General features: G+C 27.6%; 2 protein-coding genes across 2 annotated transcripts; both read right to left on the reverse strand.

Annotated features, from left to right (window-relative positions):
• Positions 1-313: 313 nt before the first annotated feature.
• Positions 314-6541, reverse strand: LOC123902862 (2-oxoglutarate-dependent dioxygenase 19-like). Its single transcript, XM_045952667.1, has 4 exons — positions 6232-6541; positions 1632-1855; positions 1170-1500; positions 314-973 (listed from the first exon to the last, which is right to left on the reverse strand). Exons 1-4 carry the CDS (start codon positions 6469-6471, stop codon positions 725-727), a joined length of 1044 nt encoding a protein of 347 aa, XP_045808623.1. The 5' UTR covers positions 6472-6541; the 3' UTR covers positions 314-724.
• Positions 6542-21837: 15296 nt separating this feature from the next.
• On the reverse strand, positions 21838-25393 carry LOC123902861 (2-oxoglutarate-dependent dioxygenase 19-like). Its single transcript, XM_045952666.1, has 4 exons — positions 25080-25393; positions 23964-24193; positions 22931-23261; positions 21838-22347 (listed from the first exon to the last, which is right to left on the reverse strand). Exons 1-4 carry the CDS (start codon positions 25329-25331, stop codon positions 22099-22101), a joined length of 1062 nt encoding a protein of 353 aa, XP_045808622.1. The 5' UTR covers positions 25332-25393; the 3' UTR covers positions 21838-22098.

A 25393-nucleotide genomic window follows, 5' to 3' on the forward strand; every position in this document is an offset into this window, starting at 1 on the left:
ATAACATGTAAGTGATTATCACTTATTTGATATTACTGCTCAGTCGAACCCTAGCGGCCTCATCTCTCTCACGATCGATCTCGTCTTCTCTCTCACTAATCTCACTTGAACTCGGCGGCGTCACCTCTCTAACCGACCTCACGTACTCGCTCATCTTTGTCGTCTCTCTGTCTCACTTAAACACAAATTATATAACCGCTATTATATAATTTATGTTTTACTGGTCTTTGTTCGTCTTGTGCAAAGATCTGGTTAATAATATATTTGCCGTTAAAAAAAATAACATTGATATTATATAAGATAAAAAGACAAATTTTAATATTAAACATTTCATTTATTCATACAGTATATTCTTAATTACATTATATTATTATTACAAAATTATATAAAATCTCATTTATTTTCACCAAGGGCATGAGGTGTATGAGAGAGATCACATGGTGGGAGAAAATAGACACAGACACAAAAAAAATAGAAATAGAAATACTAGAAACACAATATTTCGCTCTCTCATTTTAATACAATCTCTCGTGCCGATTAAAATTCATATGAGTCAGAACAAATTTATATAAAATTCACGTAATTTAGTGAAATCTATATTCAAATGATGAGATTGACTTCCATTTTAATCAATATAAGCGATGATGTATTAAAAAAGAGTTTTAGATAGTGTGTTGTTATTTGTTAAAAAGAAAAAGAAAAAAAAAACTTCTAATTAATAATATTACACTAACTTAATTTGATCAAGTGATGATTTTACATCGATTTCATTGTTCCCATTTGCTTTCAATGATTCTTTATAGGTCATTCCATTGTAATTCTGTGGATTTTCATCATCAACAAATTCTGTAGCTGGGACAATAAATTTGTCTAGAGGAGGTCCATGAAGGGTAACAACAGAGATCCTTTGCACCTTGTTGTTGTTAACAATAACTCGATGGACATGACTCTTATATTTCCCATTGGTCAAAATCTACAATCAAACAAATGGTATTCAAATGACTTAAGTTATCAAATTTTACTCTTAACTTTTTTGTCAAAGTAATAGTCAATTAATAGCGAAAATAAAATACATTAAGTGTAAGTGGGGAATTGCAGGTTCGAACCTGAGTCCCAACACATTAAATATTTCGGCAAATTTAAGGAATTGAAATTTTAATAAAAAGTACCTCAAGATGATCACCAAGTTGAATGAGTATAGCATGATGAGGAATATAAACACTAATCCACTTTCCTTTATGTGATAGAATTTGGAGACCCCCATTTACATCTTGCATTAGTGTGATCACAAAACCAGGATCAGTGTGGTTGGAGAGACCAATATCACCCTTAGCTTTAGAATTAGGTGGATAAACATTCACATTCACTACATCAAACCCTAAATTCATGTTGAATGCGTTCTCTATATAGTTTTCATCAAACCCCAAATTTTTTGACATTGCCTTTGCTAATTCAGCTACAATCTTTCTCATTTCATTGTTATATTCTTCTACAATTTTGCTGATGCACCAGATGACCAAAAACATTGTTTCAATAAAATAAAAACACATTGAAATTAATTAATATAGAAGATTATTATTGAATGTGTCTAATATAAACATCTGGAAAATAGTCCAAAGGTGGGTATATACCTGATTATTGATGGGTTGGAAGGAACTTGATCTTGAGGATGTGCAATAACTTTGAGAAATTCCCTATTTTCCCCAGCATTAGTAGTTAGGCCCCATCGAATTTTATCTGATGAACCCTTTTTACTGTAGATTCTTCTCTCATCAATTGTTGTTGGATCAAAGTAATTAGAAACTCCTTTCAAAACATTTTTTAGGGCATCATCTGGTATGGTATGTTTTACCAGCTGCAGGTACACATCAAGTAAAAATAACATATATATTAAAAATTTGTTATATGTAGAGCTGGCATATGCTAAAAATTAAAATTCTAATGTAAATTTTAAAGTTGTAATAAATTGTTTAGTGCGATTCATTGTGATTTTGTAAAAACTATAATAGTTTAGGAGTTTTTGTTTTTTTTTTTTTGATAAGCAAAAATTGAATTATAAGGAGTACAAGGGGTACCCAACCCTTACAATTCTTATAGCAACCATTACATGCTAATATTGCAATTTAAAGGATCCTTACACCAATCTAAAAAAACACAAGAAGACTTACTAGATATTTTACCTATAAACCAAAACCATGAAATATAAATAATCTTGTCTTCTAAGGCTTTCCAATTAATAGCTTCTCCTCTAAAAACCACATTGTTACGCGCACGCCATATACACCAAGTGGTGGCCAACCAAATAACGTGACGAGCTTTTTCATATTTCTTATTTTTCAATAAAGCTCCAAAAGAGGAAAAATGTTTCCACCCGTCATCAAAAGAGATGAAATCCACATTCATCCATTTAAAAATCCGCTTCCACAACTTTTGAGAAAAAGAGCAATTAAAGAGCACATGAGATAATTCCTCTTGTTCTTCAAAACAAAAAATGCAACATTGCTCATGCGGATTAACAAGGATAGATTTTCTTGCCAAGGCCATTCGAGTTGGAAGTCTTGATAATAATAACCTCCATCCAAAAATGCTTACTTTGGATGGAACATCATTTAACCATAATTGTTGTAAAGCTTTCACTACATTTTCATCAATAGCCACAACAACTTCGTGAGAGTGAAGGAACTCGTAAGTCGAATTCACCGAAAAAATACCTGATTGAGTAAGCCCCCATCGTCTGTTATCTGCGTCATTGCTCACATTAGTCCTGAACCACGCATCATTCTCAATACCCCCAATCTTCATAATATCACGCCACCACAAAGATTGACCTTTGACATTGCTAAAATTAGAGTGCAAAAAATTATCAGCCAAGCTCCCATATCTATGCTCTAATAGTTTGGTCCATAAGGTATTATGATCACACAAACCTCTCCACTTCCATTTACAAAGTAAAGCTTGGTTGAAATAATTTAGATTCTTTATACCCAAACCACCTTTATCTTTTGGAAGGCAAATTGTGTCCCAACTAACCCAACAAATCTTCTTAATATCAGAACATCCTCCTCAAAGAAATCTCCTTTGGATAGTAATCAATTCTTGTAACACACACACCGGTACCTTGAAAAAAGAGAAAAAATATAATGGGAGACTAGAGAGTACCGAATTAATGAGTGTAACTCTTCCGCCAAATGATAAATTTCGACCACTCCAAGCATTAAGTCTTTTCTTCATAGCTTCCACTATAGGATTCCAAGTGACCTTTCTCCTTGGGTTAGCTCCAACTGGAATTCCTAGAAAACGAAAAGGGATTGATTCTACTTCACAGTGTAAAAAGGAGGACGCTGCGGACAAAAAATTATCATCAAGATTAATGCCATAGAGTTTACTTTTGTAAAAATTAACCTTCAGTCTCGATACTAATTCGAAACTTCTCAACACAGTTTTAAACGACCACAAATTCTCCCACTTCCCTTCACCTACTAGAACGGTGTCATCTGCAAATTGAAGAGTGTGAAATTGTAAGTCATCATGAACTTTAAAACCATGATAATTGCCATTGTCAACAGCCTTCTGCATTAAGCGAGTGAGACCTTCTGCAACTATCAAGAAAAGAAAGGGAGATAACGGATCCCCTTGTCTCAGCCCTTTGCCAACAACAAAATCCGCCGTAGGACTACCATTTACAAGCACAGACATTGAACTAGTAAAAATACAGGCTCTCATCCACTTCAGCCACCTCTGCGCAAATCCCATTCTCCGCATCATATACTCCAAAAAATTCCAATTAACCGTATCGTACGCCCTCTCAAAATCTACCTTCAATAATAAACAGTTGTCTTTTCTTCTCTTGGCAAAATCAATCAGTTCATTCACTACCAAAACTCCATCCAGAATTTGACGATTAGGAACAAAGGCCGTTTGACAATCTGAGATCAATTTACCGATAACTTTTTTTAGACGAGCCGCCAACACCTTTGAAAGGATTTTATACAAACAACCAACAAGGCAAATAGGTCTATAATCTGATAAAACCTGAGGATGATCCTTTTGTGGTACTAGTGTCAAGAAAGATGCAGTGATCGCCTTTGGAAGGGAAGCACTACTGTGAAATTCGTTCAGAAACTCCATAACATCTGTTTTTAAGATGTCCCAGCAAGTTTTCAAAAAGTTAAAGTTAAACCCATCAGGACCCGGGAACTTATTGCCATCACTATTCCACACAACCTCTCTAACTTCCTCAACCGAAAAGGGAGATAATAAAGAAGAATTATCTTCTTCCGACAAGGAGTTAAACGAAAGCCCATCTAGAGTAGGACGGTTACGCCATTCTTCGGTGAAGTTATTAGCAAAATAATTTTTTACAAAATACTTGATCTCATCGACCCCTTGAACCCATTTGTCACCATCTCTCAACGCCACTAGTTGGTTATTCCTCCTTCTACCCTTTAAAGTCTGATGAAAAAATTTGGTATTAGAATCCCCTTCTTTAACCCACTTTGATCTAGACTTCTGTTTGAGTAAGCTATCCTTAAAATGAAGTTGCTTCCAAAACTCCTTATTTAGACCCTCTAACATAAGGTAATCAACATCCCCATTAGTACTTGAAAGAAGGCCTTCAAACTCATTAATATCGGAGACTGTCTTCTCTATGTTTAGATCCAAATAACCAAACACCTCCTTGTTCCACTTCTTTAGACTCTCTCTAAGAAGTTTTAGTTTTTCTTTCAAGACAAAAGCTTTTTTACCCTTAATATCGTAACTTTCCAAGCTGATTCCACAAAACCCTTCTCTATGTTTAGGAGTTTTTGTGATGTCGTCTCAAAAAGACATATTAAAAATGTCCCATTTAAGAAAAACACTTAAATATATATTTTTGAAAAAACTTTTTTGAAGAAAAAATAAGAATGAACTAAAATAATACTAACTACCTGTTTTGTAGCTTTTAATATCACTTTTAAGTGTTTTTTTTAATTTCCATTTATTAAATATTTAAAGAAACTTGTATGGTAGGTTTGTCATAAGGCAAATACTAACTCTTAATTAGGGTACATATAAGCAATTTACTATAGAAATATATTTTTTATCAAAAATTGTGCATTCAATTTTTTAAAAATCAAATTGTTGTATTTTTTTAATGTAATAGTTCTACCCTTATGACACAAGTTAGCAAGACTTTGTAAGGTAAGAATTGCTTCTTAGTTATAAAATCTTTGTTCAGGCTAATTCACATGGGACTTCTTAACACACAACTTCAGGCTCAACATTATTGTGCTTGGTACTTGAATATAAATGGTAGATGGTCCGATAACGGGTGGCCTAACGGATCTTGAAGAGACTCTGATACCATCTTAGATTTTTATATTGGGTTTAACATATCCTTAAAAATCGGCTTATAAAGTAAAAATTATCTCTTATAAACTTTTATCGAGAGCAACTTATCCGATGTCGGATTTATTAAAAAAATTATGTGTTTTGGATACAAATGATTTCATTATTTCGGCCATTACAAATATAAAGAGAACAAGAAAACCTTATGATTTATGCTTTATTCATGATTTCTTTGTATTTGGTTATAAATTTTTTTTAATGATAAATTGTTAGTATGTTAACTCTTATGTCAGTTTTTTTTACATTTTGTCGGGACTTGAATAATGGACCTTCAACTACTTTAATTATTAGTTCAACTAGTTCAACTAATTGAGCTACTCATCACACTCCGTATTTGATTTATAATATGCACAACAAATTCAAAAGAAATACTCCTTCCGTCCCAAATCTTTGGTCCTTTTACCTTTTTAATTTTGTCCCAAAATCTTTAGTTCTTTTAAGAAACCAATGCACAATTAGTGATACTTTACCATTTGTACCCTTACTAAAGTTAAAGTATTAATTAAATATATTTTCTCTTTCTTAATAAAGTAAGGGTAAAAATAACTTAACTTGTCAATCTTTATCATTTCTTAACTTTCATGCAAAACTCTAAAATGACTAAAGTTTTGGGACGGAGGAGGTAATTAAAAGTGATTTTATGAGCAACAAAAACGGTAGTTGGTGTTATTTTAATTTATTCTTAATTTTCACACTCAGTTTTATTAGAACTGATGGTTTTAAAACTGTTGTTTTGCAGTATAAAGGTAATTCAAATAAATTTACGTGGTATCAATTATACACTATAAATAGTTAAATACGTACTATCATATATTATCATGATTGATCGATCAAGAAACTTACATAGAAGAAGCCATATTCCTCACATGCCTGGCCAAGCAATTCAAGGGCATTAGATCTTTGATAAGTGTCATGAGATAATAATAGAGAGTAATCAATTGTGGGTATTTCATCATCACAAGCTAAATAAGCATCACTATGGTGATGATCTCTTAATGCCTCATTAGGTGAAGCATTGGAATAAATTGGAGCAACTTCAAATTCATGTTGGAAATTGTGTGTTTTGGATACAAATGATGTCATTATTTCCGCTATTACAAATATATAAAGAGAGCAATAAAACTTTATCCTTTTATCTGTAAACTAAATGTGCAATATCATTTGTGCAATATCATCTACCTATATATAGAGGTGGGTGTGAAAATAAAAGCATTTTTAGTCCCTAAGAAAATAAACCGGGACAATATAGTGTTTTTTTTTTTCTTTTGAGGGGACAACATAGTCATAGTGTCTTTATTCTTGGTTTGATTGGTGGAGTGGAGGAAATAATGTGTCTTTATTTTAATGTAAAAATTATCCTCCTAAATCGGAATAAAATAAATTGAAAGAGCAAAAATACCCTTCATTTAAAATTAATTAAAATATTTAAATTCGTAAAATATATTAAATGTTATAAAAATGATGAGTCATGTATAGATGTCACGTTTTTCTTAAAAAAAAAATGGGTATATGTCACATAATTTAAAATATTCACGTGACAGGTTTATTACGAATTCAGCTACGTTAGTTCAGTCAACACAAAATAGATGATAAGGACTAAATTTTATGTCAGAATTTATTTAGAGGACCAATATTTGAATAAAATATTTATAAGGGAAAAAATAAAAATTGCTAATTTTAAAAAAATATTTAATCTTGGATTAGTTTAATAATATATGATTTTTAATTTATCATATATTATTTCTTTGCATAATAACATCTATGTCATTTTTTTGCTAATATATTATGTCATTTTTGATATATACATATTTTTTTCCTTTCATTGCTCTAATATTAAACTACTAACCTATCATCTTATTTTCTCTTCTTTTCACTTTCTTTTCTTTCCTCTATTTTAACCAAACAAAGAATAAAGAAAATAGAGACTAAATTGTACTGATTTATTAATTATCTCACGGGCTAAAAATTACTTTTATTTTTTTTAGGGAAGAAATTGGGTCTCGTGAATTTTTTGAGGAACTAACATAGATATTCACTCTATATATTATCTCTTGTGGAGATAACTTATGAGAAGAAACAATTTTGTTTTCCAAAAATGGATGAACTAATATATTTTTTTTTTTTTTTTGTTGAAGGGAGACAAACCAATTATGTGTGTGTTTTATTGACGACAATGACAAGGAGATACCAACAAATGTTAGATAGGTATGTAGAATATGATTTGCCCTCAATCACCACCCAACAGTCTAACACCTACCCTTCTTGTAAAATGTTTGGAATTGATGTGCAGGTTTTGTTTAACACCTACCCTTCAACGAATCAAAGATCCTAACTCCTCAATCACCACCCAACAGTCTAACACCTACCCTTCTTGTAAAATGTTTGGAATTGATGTGCAGGTTTTGTTGCTTTATTTTCAAATCATGTCAAATTCTAATATATGCATGGTTTAGAAATGAACTTTTTGTCTGGCTTGTACTATTTTATTGGCATTTCTTGTGCCATTTTTTAATAAATTCTTTTACACTTGCTTCAAAAAAAATAAAAAATTTATACTTGCTTAAAAAAAAAAAAAATTTACACTTCGTATTCACCTTTACTCAATCATCACCATAACACCTATCATTCATCTTCACTTTTTAACTCATCACCTAACACCTATATATCATTCATCTTCAAAAAAGTTTTACTTTTGATGTATTTTATCTGAATTTGTATCCTTATCTATCTTATGCTCATGTTTCTAATAATGTTCGTTGTGTTTAGAGGCTAGTGCATACAATTATTCAAGCTACTATCAACAACAAATTCATCACTCTCATCCTCAACCTGTTGCAACAATTTAAAATGTAGAAATCAATCAAAAAACTTTGTATGAGAATTTAGAAGTTTTAAAACAATTCAAAATGAAATGAAAGAATCTCATCTTACTTTAAAAGCATCACTCAAAGAACTATCCAAATCCAATTCATTTCAAACTTTAGAAGAGAAGTATGTTAAACAATCAGACAAAGAAATGGAGAACATTGTTGTTCACAATACCCCAATCGGTGGCGGAATCAGGAAAAAATTATATGAATGGACCATTAAAAATATTACATATCTTAAAATTATACTCTACGTGTACCAAGTAGCTTAAAAGAGAGTTTTAATGATGAATTAATTTTATATGATCACGTGATCAAATATAATTTTCTTAGACATACTCACAAAGAAACAAAATAAAAAAATAATAAAAGGTTAAAGTAATATGACTTGAATCTTAATGTGACAATTTTAATTTTTTTTAATTTATTTATATAGACCCTTGAAATTGTCACATCAATCAATATTACTTTATTCATTTTTTCTTTAATTTTTACCCTTTATTGTAGTATGCCTAAACTATATTTATTTGGGTTTGTGTCCATATTAAAAATTTTCATGTATATACCAAAATTTTATGCACAAATACTTGTGCCCATGCAAATGAATCTCTAGTCACACTCCCTAAATCAATTTTTATTTAAACTCTTTTTATTTATTTTCAAGGTTCCCACTAATTCATGTGACCTATCTATCAGCAACCACACTTTCCTTTTCTCTAGTGCAGGTTTTTTCATAGCTACAAAGATGGACCCAGATAACAATGACGCATGGAACTGCGTCATTGTTTGACGGCAGCATATCCAAGTCACTCTTATTTCTCCATACACCATATATAGATGCATCAACCCATTAGACAATAGACATGTGATTTTTTTCATTAATGTATGTCAGCTGGGCCTCTAGATTTGGATTAATGGACCAATATTTTTGTTATGAACCAATTTTGATGGACAAAAATCAAAGTATATATAGCTAAAGTCTCACTCCAACTTTATTCATTTATGAAAATGGAGTGGTGGTTGGTGTTTTTGAAAATTTCTCATCCCACTATCCACTTTCTCCACACACTCCTGGAAATTCCAATTTTGCCCTTGGTCAAAAAATTCGGAACGCGTTTTCCGAATTTTTTTAGTTCAAATTTGGAAAAAATTCGGAAAACACATTCCGAAGTTGTTTTTAAAGGCAAAAAAAATTCGGAAAACGCGTTCCGAATTTTTTGACCAAGGGAAAAAATGGAATTTCCAGGGGTGTGGTGAGAAAGTGGGTAGGTGGGATGAGAAATTTTCGGTGTTTTTATTAATGTCTGCTTGGTTTGTCACATCTATTTTGGCATTTAATGGTCCGTTTAGATGAGTGGAAAGAAAGAGGAAGAAAAGAAAATTACGGAAATTGATGAATGAATTTGGACTAAAATTAGACCAAGTCCATCCATCGATTTCCATAATTTTCTTTACTCCCGCTTTCTTTCCTCACAACCAAACATTAGTGTTCTTTTTAGTATTGTATGTAGTGTTCTTTTTAGTATTGAATTTGAAAGTGATTTATTAATGGTATAGTGACATATGCTATATGGTTTCCACTCATTGTATGGGTCCTATATTTTGAATTTTTGCTTGGCTAGTATTTTGGTTGTGGTTTAGAGATGGCAAAAAATATTATACTTGCAAGTATTTGCGGATAAAATTCATCTCGTGCTCGTGGTGGATTGTGAGAGTTAATTTAAAATCAGGAAGAAGTCAAGTTTGTTCAAGTTCAGGATGAACCGGTGCATATCAGAGATGCACCGATGCAAGCAACCCAGAAAAGTGTGGATCGGTATATGAACAGGATGCATCGGTGCATGGCATGATGAGAAGAAACCCGAGAGTTTTTTTAGCCAGCCGTTGCAAGGAAAGTTTGAGCCGTTGCAAAACTATCGCGGCTGGATCCGAGAGAAACTTGAACTGGTGCATGGCCAGTATGCACTAGTGCATGTGCAAAAGATTTGAAGAAAATATATTTTGATTCTGTTTCAAAATATAGCATATATGTTCTTAGTTTTAAGGGTCATATTTTTCTATAAATAGAAGTTGTTTATGCATAGAAAAATAATAGTGAAAGGGAAAATAACGATTTGGCATCAACGCAAAGGTTAGGGTTTTAGGGATAAAATTGTATTCACTTTGGGAAATACTATATCAAGTTGAGTCTCTAGGCTACCGGAAAAGATTCGGAAAAATGGTAGAATTAGGATTGAAGGCTAGCTAATTCTTGTAATCATCTTTGGAATCTTTTTATAACCAAATTTATTTGATTAGTTGAACGAAGAGTTGTTCTCTTACCCGGAGTAGGTTATCTTTGGACCGAACTGGATTATTATTATCTCTATTCTGTTTGATATTAGTTGTTTGATTTATTTGTTTCACACATCAAGTATTTTATTGGTGTGATTTTTAATGAATTCACAACAGATAGCTTAATGGATATCTATGAATAAAATAAATATATATTTCAATTGCCAGCATTTAATGAATACATATGTGAGTTTAATATTCCAAATGCCCGCGGATACCCGTACCCATTAATAGATTAGTAAAATTACTTAAAAATCTCTACTTAAATATAAACTCTAGTATTTTTATCTTGTAAAAAAATAGTTTTTTTTCTCCATATTCTTACGTTTTGTTTTCATATATTTGTTAAAGAAAACTTTTCATATTCTTTTTTAATCTTTTGAGATAAAACTTTTCATATTTTTCTTTTGAAGCAATTTTTCATATTCGATAAAAATTCTATTTAAAAAAATGTAAGAATATTGTGTGTTAATGTTTTTATGTCTTCTTTAAAATAAGCTAAACACATTTTATTCTTTCAATAATTTGTTTTATAAAATAAAAACATCATCCATGAATATCTAAAATATCTACTGATACATCAAAATTTGTGGGTTACCTGCTTAGCGGATATCTATAATCTATAATATGTAATAAGCCAGACATATTTGTCTTTCTCTCTCCTCTCCTCATTCAACCTCATTCCTCACATTTAATGTTGATATACATTCAATAGCTGTCCAATTACTTTGAAAAATGACCATAATTACTTTGAAAAATAATAGCTGTCCAATTTTTTCCATAAACATTCAATATAGCTGTCCAATTTTTTCCATAAACATCCAATTTTTTATAATAAAATAGAATATGCCTTATATTCTTTTTTTAAAAACAGTAATATTCTAATATGCCTTATATTAAATTGCCTACTTAAAAAGGAAATAATTCATAATGAAATAATTATAATTAATTAAAATATTCGATTTAAAAATAATTTTAAAAATATTTCATTTATTATTATTTCAACTTCAAATATTTTATTTTTTGACTAACTTCAAGTAATTTTAAAAACCATTTTTTTTTTGTGGATGAAATGATTTAAACAAAATGAAAAAACGTGAAAATAATATTTTATATTTTTTTAAAATGAATCATGGCTTGACCAAAAAAAAAAATGAATCATGGAATTTTCTTTTTTGAAAAATATGTGATAATATATGAATGTTTTTTATTGTTGATGAATCATGTAATTTATTATTTTGATTAATTGGTCATATTTGTTATTAATGATTTTAATTTCATATTAAAGACAAAATTATTCATATCTCCTTTTTTTTTTCTCTCTCTCTCTCTCTATATATATATATATATGGTCTTTGTATGAATACTACAACTCACAATTTTTCAAATCTTGTCTTTTGGTTATTTTCATTGTTATTTATTTACTTGAATTACTTGAATTTTTAATTTATTCTCTCTTTTATCAATCATATTTGTTGTCTTTATAATTTTCTTCAACTTTTTCTTCTTTATTCTATTATTTTGTTGATCATTCTCTCTTCTTCTATTTTTCAGGAATGTGATCATAAAGAAAGATATGGAACACGAGAAACAAAGTTGTTTTCATGGGAGAATGCAAGAATATTGAGAACATTTTGTGGGGCCTCAAATTAACTTCTTAATTTGGATGCTAATAGTGTTTTATTCTTTTGCTTGATAGTGTAATAATCATATAAGTTGTCTTCATTGTTAATCATTTGTTGTAATGGGTTGAAGTACCTCTTCGTGCATCTTATTTTGATTTTGCCTATCAAATTAAAAAAAAAACTAAACCACATTTGTTGTCAAATATTAATTAATAAAATTATTTATGTGTACATCGGTCAATTTCTGGCGTTTTTTTTTTCTTTGGTGCCTTAAAAAAAGGTTTCCTCTTTAATATTTGATTGAAAGTTTTCTCTTTACATTCAACTACTCACTCCGTCCCATATTATAAGAAAAAAAAATCACTTTTTTATGTCCAAAATTATAAGAAAAAAAAACTAACTTTCATCATTTTCAAGATTTACTTTTATTTATTCTTATAAAATTAAATGATTAAAATGATCATGGAATATATAAATTCTTTATGAGCACGTAGAAATATTGACCCAATCACATCATATGATTAAAATGATCATGGAATATATAAATTCTTTATTATTTTTTTATAAGAATCAATTGTTCATTACTATTTTTTTATAGAGAGAATCAATTGTTCATTATCAAAAACATGTGTGCAAATATAGAATATTCTTTCAATATCTTTTTCTTCTCAAAATATTCATAATCTTCAATTCTGCAATCATTCCTTAAAAAAAACAAAAAACTGCAATTATTTATTTTTTATAAATCTCCTTTTTTTTGCAATTTAACACTTTGAATTTGGGCATTAATAAGTCCGTTTCATCAACAAATTAAAAATAAAATCTTTAATTTATTGATGATTTTTCTGATGCAAACAACAATGGGTTGGTTACAACTTTTTCACTTATTATAATTAAATCACATCACTAATTTTTAAGAATATTTAATATGATTTATTATGTTTTTTTTACTATAAATACTGCATCAAATTTTCCACATTTCTCATACCATTTGGATTTAGATTCTACCGCTAAGTTCTCTATTTTTCTTTGAGTTTTTGCGCTTCATTTTAAATTTGAATTTAAATAAAATATATACTTGACTGATGTTTTACTTTGATTTTCAGGAAAATATGTAATTTAGGTATATTCTCATAATACACAGTGACATTTCAAGTTTGTATTTCGAGCCGTAACGTATTTGATTCAAGTTTTTTAACTAAAAAAGGTTGTATTTAACATATTTGTTTAACATTTTAGTATTTTTTTTGTTTGTGCTAACTATATAAGATTGATTCTTCTGATCCTTTTCGCCTAATTTCCCACAAGTATTTTACAATTTTAGGTTTGTTTTTATATATACTTCTTCTGTCCCATATTATAAGCAAAACAAAATTTCACACTTATTAAGAAAAGTAAAATATGATAATTTGATGTATGACTTTTTTAGTTTTAAAGTTTCATGGGAAAATATAAAAAAGAATTTTTTATTGATTATTGATTATGGGAAAAAAATAGTAAATTAAATGCAATTTGAATTAAATTTAATGACAATATGTAAGAGTAAATTTTGAAAATGATAAAAGTAAATTTATTTTGCTTATAATTTGGAAAAGAAAGAAAAAAAAAGTGATTTGGTTTTGCTTATAATATGAACCGAGGGAATAGTTGTCTTACTATACCAATTAGTAATATATTCCCCTCATACTAGGAACCAACATTGTTGCCTTTTGCCATACAAAAAACATATTGGTTAAAAAACATGGTTATTTTAATCTAACACATGCATATTTTTTTTCCAACATACTCCTAATTAAATTGCATATTTTTCTGTTTTAAAAAAATTGCATATTACTATGGTTCAATTGAATATGATTTAATACTTCCCTGTTCGTTTCATTTCTTCCACCCCTTTTTTTTTTCCAAGACTTAACTCACCTCGCGCAGCCGAACTCTAAATTACTATGGTTCCCTTCCCATAAAAATCAAAACAAAAAAATTGATTTTTTTTTATCAAGTTGTAAATACTTAATTTATTCTACATAAGTTTATTTTTTTTGTTTTAACCGTCAGTTTGCGGCCAATTGGACCGCCTAATTTGATTCAGGTGTCAGTTTTGACACCAAGTAGTTCCATTCCTCTCCCGAGTGTTGGTACTGTAAAACAATCAATGCGAAAATGTTTTCTACATTATTTGGTAGTACTAATAAGCATCATCAATTTTAATTTGGTTCTCTTACTTTAAATATTTTCTTCACACGTCTTATTGATCGAAATTGTGTGGCTCTCATGTTTATGTTTACACAATAATTTGTCAAAAAATAAATGCTTTTACACAATAATATTTGTAAAGTTATGATTTTTTTATTATTTTTATATCAGGTTTTTTTAGTTTTCACATCAGTATCCAGTCCATTAGAACGCCTAATCTGAAACAGAGATCAATTATGACATCAACCTGACAAATATGTTAATTTTTTATTAATTATTAGAACTTTAGTACAAAAAAAAAATTAATATTTAAACATGTTTGTTTACCGTCATATTTTAACCCGTGCTTGGCACGGGTCCGGATACTAGTATGTAATAAGCCAGACATATTTACCTTTCTCTCTCCTCTCCTCATTCAACCTCATTCCTCACATTTAATGTTGATATACATATTAATTAAGAGAAGAAATACAATTATGAGTTTTAATGTCCATTTTCTCACATTTTGAATTTAAAAATTATTTCCTTAATTTTCACGGAGCAATAAATGTGATATAATTTCAGTAATACATTTATTTCTAATTATGGTAAAAATACGTTTTTCTTGGCAATAGAAGAAAAATTCTTATATTATTTGTGAATGAAAATCATACATAATGATGGATGAGATGTTTGAACTAATTTATTATCATACGTTGTATTTTTGTTGATTTTTATGTATATGTTTTTTAATATTTTTACTTTTAATTTATACAATATACTTTTTTATGTGGTTTTGCATTGGTAGAATTTTGTGTTATGGTTCTTATTGTTAATTTGATGTAAATATACATGTTTTGATTTCCAGGGATTCCCATGGAGATTGATTTGTGGAGATAAAGTTGAGATTCATGTAACAAAATATATGCAACATTCATATTATTGAGGTACTATTATTTTGTGCAATTGTTTATTCTTCTATTTTTCCTACAATTATAATTAATCAAGTTATGAAGGACTAAACATATACTCGATTCATATATATATAAATATCACCATTTTATTTATGTGATAGGTATTATTTTTCCTACAATTATAATTAATCATGCTATTATTTTGATATTGATTTATATTTACCAGCAATATGTAGATATCACCATTTTATTTATGTGATAGGTATTTCAGGTATAGTAATATCACTCTTTTTTTGTCTTTATTTTTTTTTATTCACTTTCTCATCAAATTTTCCTCACATTAATTTTAATCTTCTTATACTTTTGTTTAATATATATTTTTTTCCAGCAACAACAATCATAGGTATTCTCTTTTTCTCTTCACCTCTTTTGTGTGACTTATTTGTATGACATTTTTTTTTGTCTAATTTTTTATACATTTCTATCATAATTGAATACCCTGATTCGAGTGTTTGCAACGTGTATAACCTTAATACATGGTTTCTAATTTTGATTATAATTGTTTTCATTGTTTATTGCAGATTCATGATCCAGTAAAAAGATAAGAATGTTATACCATCTATATATGTGATTGATCTGTGGTTTTTATATATTTATTTGGTCAAGATATGTTGTTTTTATTTTATATTGGTATTTCTAGACATCTATATCTTTTTTTTTTTTGACAATAGACATTCATATCTTACATGTTAAGAAGATGAAATAATTACATGTAGTAGACATCTATATTAATGGACCTCTCTGTTATTGAGAAGATGAAATATTATATTTAACTTACATGTTTATTGAACCTCTCTATTGTTATAAAATAAAAATTTGGAACTCTCTATTTTTTTAATTCTTTTTATACGTATTTTTTCATCTCTCATTCTTTATTCTTTTGGTTCATTCTATATATATATATATATATATATATATATATATATATATATATATATATATATATATATATATATATATACATATATAAATTATTATTCTTTTATTATTAAAGCTTCAGTAAAAAAATGTAATTTCTAATTTATATAATTCTCTGTAAGCAATCATATATAAACCGATTTCATTTTTTCTCTCCTATATCATATGGCCTGATTAAAACAACCAACACATCTCCTTTGATTTTGCCTTCAATGAAATCTATCTATATTTATAATCTATAAATCTATACATATGATAAAACCAGATTTATTTGTCTTTCTCTTTCCTCTTCTCATTTATTCTCATTCCTCATGCATTTGAAATTTAATGTGATTATTAAAATTAATGACAAAAAAACAATCTGTCCAAAGTGATGATAAAAAACGAAAATGGTACATGTAGAAAAAGTTGTCCAATGCAGTCCATTTGTATATTTTTTTGAACAACCAATTATCCGGTCCAGTCCATTTGCGTATTTTATTTCATTAAACCAAATTAATAAAATTGTTGACCACACACCATATGTAAATATGATAATCTCAATTATCACATTAATTACATTCATGATTCTTGCATTTTTTTTTAAACGCATCATTGATTTATTTATTTAATGAAATAAAAGTCATTCCATTTGTTAGACCAATAATGTGTTTTTAATAAGGAAAAGTTTTTCTATAACATTAAACTGATATAAATACAAATAATAAAATGACTTAAAAATTTATTTGAATCTTTTTATGACAAGAAAAAAGTTGTCTAAATATAGCAATAGCAATAATAATGGTAATCAATATAATTATGTAATTATGTAATTAAAGAATGACATAAAAAAAAGCTGTACATATGAGAAATATATGCCATTAAAGACTAAGAAATTAATGAATGATGAATATACATAACCGATAAAATAAGAATTATTCTTACTATTAAAACAATTTAAAATAAGAATTATTATTAGTCATTGCAATTGTAATAGGATAAAAAAAATGATTGTAAACATGTTTATTAAAAAAAAAGTGTGATATCCTCTTTTAATTTATTTTTAAAAATTGAGAAGCTTTATACGATTGTGTTTATAATTCAAAATTACAAATTTAGAAAATGACTAATATTGTACAGATTTATTTGTTAGTATTTATTTACACTTTTAATTTTAAGATATTTCATCCATAAATCAGGGAAAATAATTAATGTGATTATTTGATGTCTTTATGTTCTTTTTTTTTTTTTTATTCTCATATCTTATTTTTCTTGCAAATATATGATGTATTTTTTTTTATCAGTATTTACTCCCGATTTTTTTTTTTTATTATGATTTTGTCAATATCATGTTTTATATTGGATTTAATCATCTGTTATATTTCATTTGCAGATATGTAAAAAGAATGTGAAATGACTCAATTAAGATCAAGATAATTGCAATTGAGGAGAAAATTGATTTATTTTTTATTAGGTTAGAATTATTTTCCGTATTATTTTTTATTTATTTAGAGTAGACCACCAAAGAGGAGAAAAGGCGATATAATTTCTCATACTCCTTTATTCTTTTATATTTGGTTAGTTAATCTTTATTGTTAATTTCTTTCAAAACTTGAATGTGATTTATTTGATCCAACTTTTTTTTTTTTTGCAGATGATTCAAGGTTTATTTTTGGTACTTTCAATATTTTTTTTATTGGCAGTTTCAAGATTCATAAACTATTGATTTTATTGTAATTAAATTTGAATTAATTAGAGTTTTGAAATGCTTACCTGAAATACAATTTTTATTGTTCATATGAATATGTTATAGAGTCGATTGAAATTTGATTTATCATTTAATTAGTTTTGTGTGTTTGTCACTTTTGGTTGATCTTATAATTGTAACATGGAAATTTGGATATTTTGTCCAAAAAGTTTATATAAGGGAAACATGAAGAAAAAAGTGTTTATGTGTCCAAAAAAAATAAGAAAAGTTTATATAAGGAAAACATGAAGAAAAAAACGGAAAAAGGTAATTAAACGGAGAAAATTAAAGTTTATGTGTGTAAATTTTTGTTTTGTACGTGGAATATTATTTAGAAGTTTCACTGCCAATTTCGATAAAAAAAAAAATTTCATTGTCACTCAATTGCTCAAGTCAAATATAGAAATAATATATAGCTAGCGTATTAATATTACACTAACACAAAATTGGGCACACAAAGAAAAACACATAGTATAGTTTTTTAACAAAAGAAAATAACAAGTCTACAAAAATATGCATTCTCACCGAACAAAATAAATTAATATGCATTAATTATGACAATAAAGAAATCTATAGATTCATACATTATTACGGGATCTATTCTATTTTTGTAATATATATTATAGTTTGTATTTCTACTCATGTTAATATGAAGGACTATTTTTTTGTAATTTCTACGAAAACTTATATATCTATTAATATATATTAATATGAAGACCCATATTTTTTTTTTGTAATTTTTATGAAATCTATATTTTTATTCATATTAATACGATGACAATTTTTTTATATATATTAAGGAGACCTAAAATCCCAAAAGAAAAACAATTACATAGAAATCACTCGAGGGGTAGTGTTTTCCAAGAAATCAAAGTGAAATATAACCCTAATTTGAGTTGGACAAGCATAAAAAAATTACAACATACATCAATAGGGGCCTATTTTTTTATTGTAATTTATATGATAACATATATTTATACTTCTGCATATATTAATATAAAGACCTATTTATTTTATAATTTTTACGGAATCTATATTTTTAGTTATATATTAATAGGGAGACTACTTTTTTTTAAAAGCGAAGGACCATTTTTTAGCGAAGGACCATTTTTATGTGCATAGATTTTACAGTCGTTCTACTATACTATAGTTCCTTTACTTTCTTTTTTTTTTAAAAAAAATTATAAGTGACAAAAAAAGATGATGTGGCAGCTGAGTCACTTAAGTGACTTACCACATCAGCATTGACTTGGTCAAAATTGACCTTTTGCAAAATGAGGTAAACATAGGGGACCAAAAATGCTATTTTGAAACATAGAGGGCCAAAATTGCAACTTTGCAAAACTTGGGCCAAAAGTGCAATATAGCCAAAAATTGATTATATTTTTTTTGACAAAAGGTAAGGGATTAATTTTAGACTCAACTAATTAAGTTTTTAAGTTCTCGCTTCTTTGCCACATGATGCGAATAACTCTAGCATGTGTTATACTTGAAATTCTCATATCCTCCACCTTATATGGACAAAATGATTCCACTTGACGAACATTAAAATGATCGTTTATGAAAATTTACTTAGTGGTCATAAATAAAAACATGAAAATTTGACTTTAAAGGTTCATGATAATTCCACTATTTATCTACAATTTTTCATTATTGACTTTTTACGACTATAAAGACATCTTTTATAATTTATATTAAAAAATTGCAAATTTTATAAAGAGTTAAATAAATTTTTTATTTTTATAAATATCTCAAATTTCGTTTTTACTCTTTATAATTTTTTTTTAACAAATTTTGGTCCTCAAATATTTTTCGTAATAACTTTTAGTCTCTGCTTTTAAGTCAATTCATGTGTCTTATTTTTCGTAACGACTTTTAGTCTCTGCTTTTAAGTCAACTCATCTTTTGTTAAAAATTCTAAACTTCAATAGGAGAATTTCGATAAATTTTTTAACAAAAGATGAATTTTTAAATGCCAATTTTTTTTTTTGACGAATTAAGCGTCACAAACTTAAAAATTGATATTTAACTCATCCCATGCTAAAAACAATTAAAATTTTGCAAGATAGATTTCTATATATTTAATAAATATGACTGTGAAAAAAATTCAAAATTTCATCATTTTGAGATTCTTATAACAAAATAAACATAAATATCAATAAAAAAACTCTTTTAGAAATATAAAGAGTGCATATGAGTTGACTTAAAAACAAGAATCAAATATTGTGACAAAAAATATTTAAAGGACTAAAATATGTTAAAAAGAATACAGGGACTAAAAATAAAATTTAAAATATTTATAGAGATGAAAAATTTCTTTTAACTCTTTTATAAATATATTTTTTACCCGTGCTTGGCACGGGTCCGGATACTAGTTCACAAAGATATGAATCAGATACGGATATCATATTTAATTATCTAATGGGACGAATACAAATATTATACCATCCGCCTGTTGGTTGGATTATATTTCATTAATTCATTTGTATATATTTCCCTAATTAGTTATATAGATTCTAACCATTAATCAATATTATCACGTATTGTTCATCGTGCGTTTCCGTCCCCAAATAACGACGAGAGATCTATTGTACCTATCAATCCCCGATCCCTAAGGTGATTAATCAATACAATAACATTAAAATCCAATACGTTGAGTTAATATTAAACCTAAATATATTCCTTGAGTTTAGAATTTAATAGCTATTATATTATCCTAGTTCAAGATTCAAAAGATATATATCTATAACAATTCAAATCCATAGATTAAAACAATAACAAGATAATATCAGATATTAATGAATAACTAAAATCATATATAACATCATGATCAAAAGAAACACATATTAATAGAGTAATTTACACCTAATCTCAACAAAAGAGAGATTATCTACTCATTTTCGTTATAATTTTACAAAAAATTAAGAAGATGAACAAACATATCAATGACAATTCCTCAACAATTGTTGTGTATCCTTGAATCTGGCTCATGGGTCTCTCCATACGTTCTTTCCTCCGTTCTAATGTAAGAATGAATGATTATGCCACTTGACTTCCAATTGATTTGCATCGCCTCTGTTTCTTTCTTACCACTTGATTGGCTTTTCTTCATTCTTTAATCTTCTATATTTTCTTGTTTTTCTTTTTCTTTTACAAACTATATATATATATATATATATATATATATATATATATATATATATATATATATATATATATATATATATATAAAATCAATAATATATATAACTAATAAATAATATATATTATCTATTATAAAGTAGATAGGAGATATATCAACATATTTACTATAATATTAAGTTAATAAGTGTCTTTAATTTAAATCACTTATAAGTAAAATTGAAACTTATCATTAATCTTATAAAAACCAACAATAATGAGTGAAAATTGTTAAAATACTAATTTGCTAGTAAAAACTAATATTTACAAATAGTTGAAGGTTTTACATCAAATTGCTTATAAAATAAGTTAATAAGTGCTAGTAAAACTAGTAAAGACTAATAAAACTAGTAAAACTAGTAAAACTAGTAAAGACTAATACTTACAAATAGTTTAGCATTTTTCATAATTTTATTGTGTTTTTTCTCTTCTCACTATTTTATCTTTTGCTTGTGATTTTATTGTCTTCCCACTTTATTGATTACTTAATTTATTTTGCTTCAAACATCTAGTTTTATTGGTGTGATTATCGTGAAATTCACAACAACTACCTTCCTAGAAAAGCGACGTAAATAAAATTAGTGTCCAACATTTTTTTTTACCTCCAACGTAGATATAGATGATGATAAACATCACATGCAAGTGAGAACAATATATTTATTCATTTAGTGAAAAAAAAAAAAGATATTTATTATTGCATTCTTTTATTTTCATCATAGGATAACATGTTAAACTTCATTTATTCATACATTATATTATTACAACAACCAAAGTAAAACCTCATTTATTTTCACTAAGTGTATGAGGTTTGTGTAAGAGAGATGGGTGTGGGGAGAAAATAGACACAATATATTAACTAAAAAAAAAACTAGGAACACACTATTTTATATGTACAAAAAAACTTCTAATTAATAATATTACACTAGCTTAATTTGATCAAGTGATGACTGTACATCGATCTCATTGCCCCCATTTGCTTCCAAGGATTCTTTATAGGTCATTCCAATGTAATTTTGTGGATTTTCATCATCAACAAATTCTGTAGCTGGGACAATAAATTTGTCTAGAGAAGGTCCATGAAGAGTAACAATAGAGATCCTTTGCACTTTGTTGTTGTTAACAATAACTCGGTGAACATGACTCTTATATTTGCCATTGGTCAAGATCTACAGTAAAACAAGTTATTTAGAGAAGAAGTGGTATTCAAAAGACTAAAGTCATCAAAAAAAAAAAAATTAAGCATAAAGTCATCAAATTTGATTCTTCTTTTTTTGGTCAAACTAATAGTCTATTAGCAAGCATCATATATATTAAATGTAAGTGGAGAATTGCAGGTTCAAATTAAACATGTTACCGGTGTCAGAATATTTATAAAATCAGGACAAAATTTTAATTTTGTCCTAAACTAACCCCTAAAATACCAAATATTTTTACTAAACTTGGACAAGTGTCTCGGATGGCCGGGCTGTATATCCACCCATGTGCGTCCCAATACATTAAATATGTTTGAAGCTATTTACCGGACTCAAATTTGAATCTTCTAAGAGTGATTATTTTGTTAGTAAAAATGTAAGTGCATATCAATTAATTAATCAATTTAGATTTGTTCGCTGCTTATAAACAAAAATTGTTTTATTCGTCATTAAATGATATTACTCTTTTTATAGTCGAAAGTAAATTATTTATTTTAGAAAAGTTAGATACATCTTGTTTACAAATTAAAGGAAATTAAATTTTAATAAAAAGTACCTCAAGATGATCACCAAGCTGGATGAGTATAGCATGATGAGGAATATAAACATTAATCCACTTTCCTTTATGTGTTAGAATTTGAAGACCCCCATTTACATCTTGCATTAGTGTGACCACAAAACCAGGATCAGTGTGATTGGGGAGACCAACAGCACCCTTAGCTTTAGTATTAGGTGGATAAAGATTCATGGCCATAACATCAAACCCTGAATTCATGTTGAATGCGTTCTCTATATAGTTTTCATCAAACCCTAAATTTGTTGACACTGCTTTTGCTAATCCAGCTACAATTTTTCTCATTTCTTTGTTATATTCTTCTACAATTTTGCTGATGCACAAGATGACCAAAAGTACAATGAAATTAAATAATGTAACATTATTACAAGGTTTGTCTAATATGAACCTCCTAAAATTGATTCAATATTTACTATTTTTAATAAAAAATGAATTTTATAATAATAAAAACCGAAGAATGAAAATAATATTTTATAAAAATTTAAAATAAATAAGTTCATCTTCGATTTGGGTCCATATTGGATAATCCCCTATAATCCCTATAAAATATTTAATCTTTCTAAAGTAAAAATAAATAAAAATTAATTGTCGATTTTTTTTTCCTAAAATATTTTTCATCAACACTTTTAATACACCGAATTTCACCACATAGAATAGTTGCATAAATGGCAATAGATTCGTCCCTTCATGTGTTTTCTTTAGAATTTAAACAACATTCACTTGATTGTTTTGAAAAATTTGACGATTTTTTTTATCTTAATTAATAAAAATATGTGTTTATAAATCAGAAACCTTCTACGTCATTAAAAAAAATTCACGTGGCAAGCACTTCAGGGACTTTATTTGCCACATTTTGGGATTTAACAACAGAGTGAATGTTGGGATTTAAAAGTATTGACAAAAAATATTAAGAGACTAAGAATCGAGAATATTTTTATAAAGATTAAAAATAAAAATTTTAAAAAATTTATTAGGATTAAAAATTTATTTAATCGCATTAGTATTTTATGTATACCTGAGACTTATTGTTGGCTTGGAAGAAGCAGCTTCATCTTGAGGATGTGCAATAACTTTGAGATATTCTCTATTTTCCCCATCATTAGCAGTTAGGCCCCATCGGATTTTATCTGATGAACCCTTTTTACTGTAGATTCTTCTCTCATCAATTGTTGTTGGATCAAAGTAATTAGAAACTCCTTTAAAAACATTTTTGAGTGCATCATCTTGTATGGTATGGTTTACCAGCTGCAAGTACAATCCAGTAAAAATAAACATATATTAAAAGTTTGTTACATGTAGAGCCGTCCCAAAAATGACTAATATGCTCAAAATTTCTTAATATAACTTTTACTTTTAAAGTTGTAGTATAACTTTTAATATTTTTTTTTTTAAACTTTTTTTAAAGTTGTAAAAAATTGATTGGTGCACAATGAATTTGTCAAAATTATAATAATCCGCGTGTAATTTTGATAACATTTATACTTTATAGTTTAAGAGCTTCTATGATGCCGTCTGAAAAAAGGGGATTTATCATAACCCTAGCTCTAGGTATTCTCTGAAATACATCAAGAATCTTCAATCCCCTAATTAAACACAACATCCTCCTTAGGTATAGTAACAGAAAAACTATCAAATTAAGAAAAGACTTAAATAATTAAGAAAAACACTTAAATATTTAAAAGAAAACCTTTTTTATTGAAGCTCTTAAAAGTGATTTTTTAAAAAATATTTAAAGAAAAAATTGTTAAAAATAAATAAATTCCTTTGAAAACTTACCTATTTATTTTAATTATATATATATATACACACGTGATTTCTTTGTATTTGGTTATAATATGCACAAAAAATTCAGAAGAAATAATTAAAAGTGATTTTATGAGCAACCAAAAAGGTAGATGGTACAATAAAAAAAAAGGGTTGTTGTTATTTCAATTTATTCTTGTTAAAAAAATTTACATGATTTTTTAATTTTTTTTTAATGATTTTTATGTATTTATATTAATGGTTTTAAAGCCATTGTTTGTAAATATGCACTAAATGAAATTCTAATAAATTTACCGTGATACCAATTATACACTATAAATAGTTAAATACTATATATAAATCGAGTTTGATCGATGGAGAAACTTACATAGAAGAAGCCATATTCCTCACATGCCTGGCCAAGCAATTCAAGGGCAATAGATCTTTGATAAGTGTCATGAGATAATAATAGAGAGTAATCAATTGTGGGTATTTCATCATCACAAGCTAAATAAGCATCACTATGGTGATGATCTCCTAATGCCTCATTTGGTGAAGCATTGGAATAAATTGGCGCAGCTTCAAATTCAGGTTGGAAATTGTGTGTTTTGGATACAAATGATGTCATTATTTCTGCCATTTGAAATATAAAGAGAGCAATTAATTAAACTTTATCCTTTATCTGTAAACTTGATGTGCAAT

The sequence above is a fragment of the Trifolium pratense genome, linkage group LG1 (assembly GCF_020283565.1).
Source record: "Trifolium pratense cultivar HEN17-A07 linkage group LG1, ARS_RC_1.1, whole genome shotgun sequence".
Taxonomy (NCBI): Eukaryota; Viridiplantae; Streptophyta; class Magnoliopsida; order Fabales; family Fabaceae; genus Trifolium; species Trifolium pratense.

Bases quoted from the DNA above. Each gene is read 5' to 3' on its own strand.
- LOC123902862 (XM_045952667.1), bottom strand. From the start codon at position 6,471: ATGACATCATTTGTATCCAAAACACACAATTTCCAACATGAATTTGAA. The intron at 1,501-1,631 runs GTATATACCCAC...CTGGTGCATCAG, and splicing joins TCCAACCCATCAATAATCAG to CAAAATTGTAGAAGAATATA. The intron at 974-1,169 runs GTACTTTTTATT...GTTTGATTGTAG, and splicing joins AACTTGGTGATCATCTTGAG to ATTTTGACCAATGGGAAATA.
- LOC123902861 (XM_045952666.1), bottom strand. From the start codon at position 25,331: ATGGCAGAAATAATGACATCATTTGTATCCAAAACACACAATTTCCAA. The intron at 24,194-25,079 runs GTAAGTTTCTCC...TTGTACTTGCAG, and splicing joins AGGAATATGGCTTCTTCTAT to CTGGTAAACCATACCATACA. The intron at 22,348-22,930 runs GTACTTTTTATT...GTTTTACTGTAG, and splicing joins AGCTTGGTGATCATCTTGAG to ATCTTGACCAATGGCAAATA.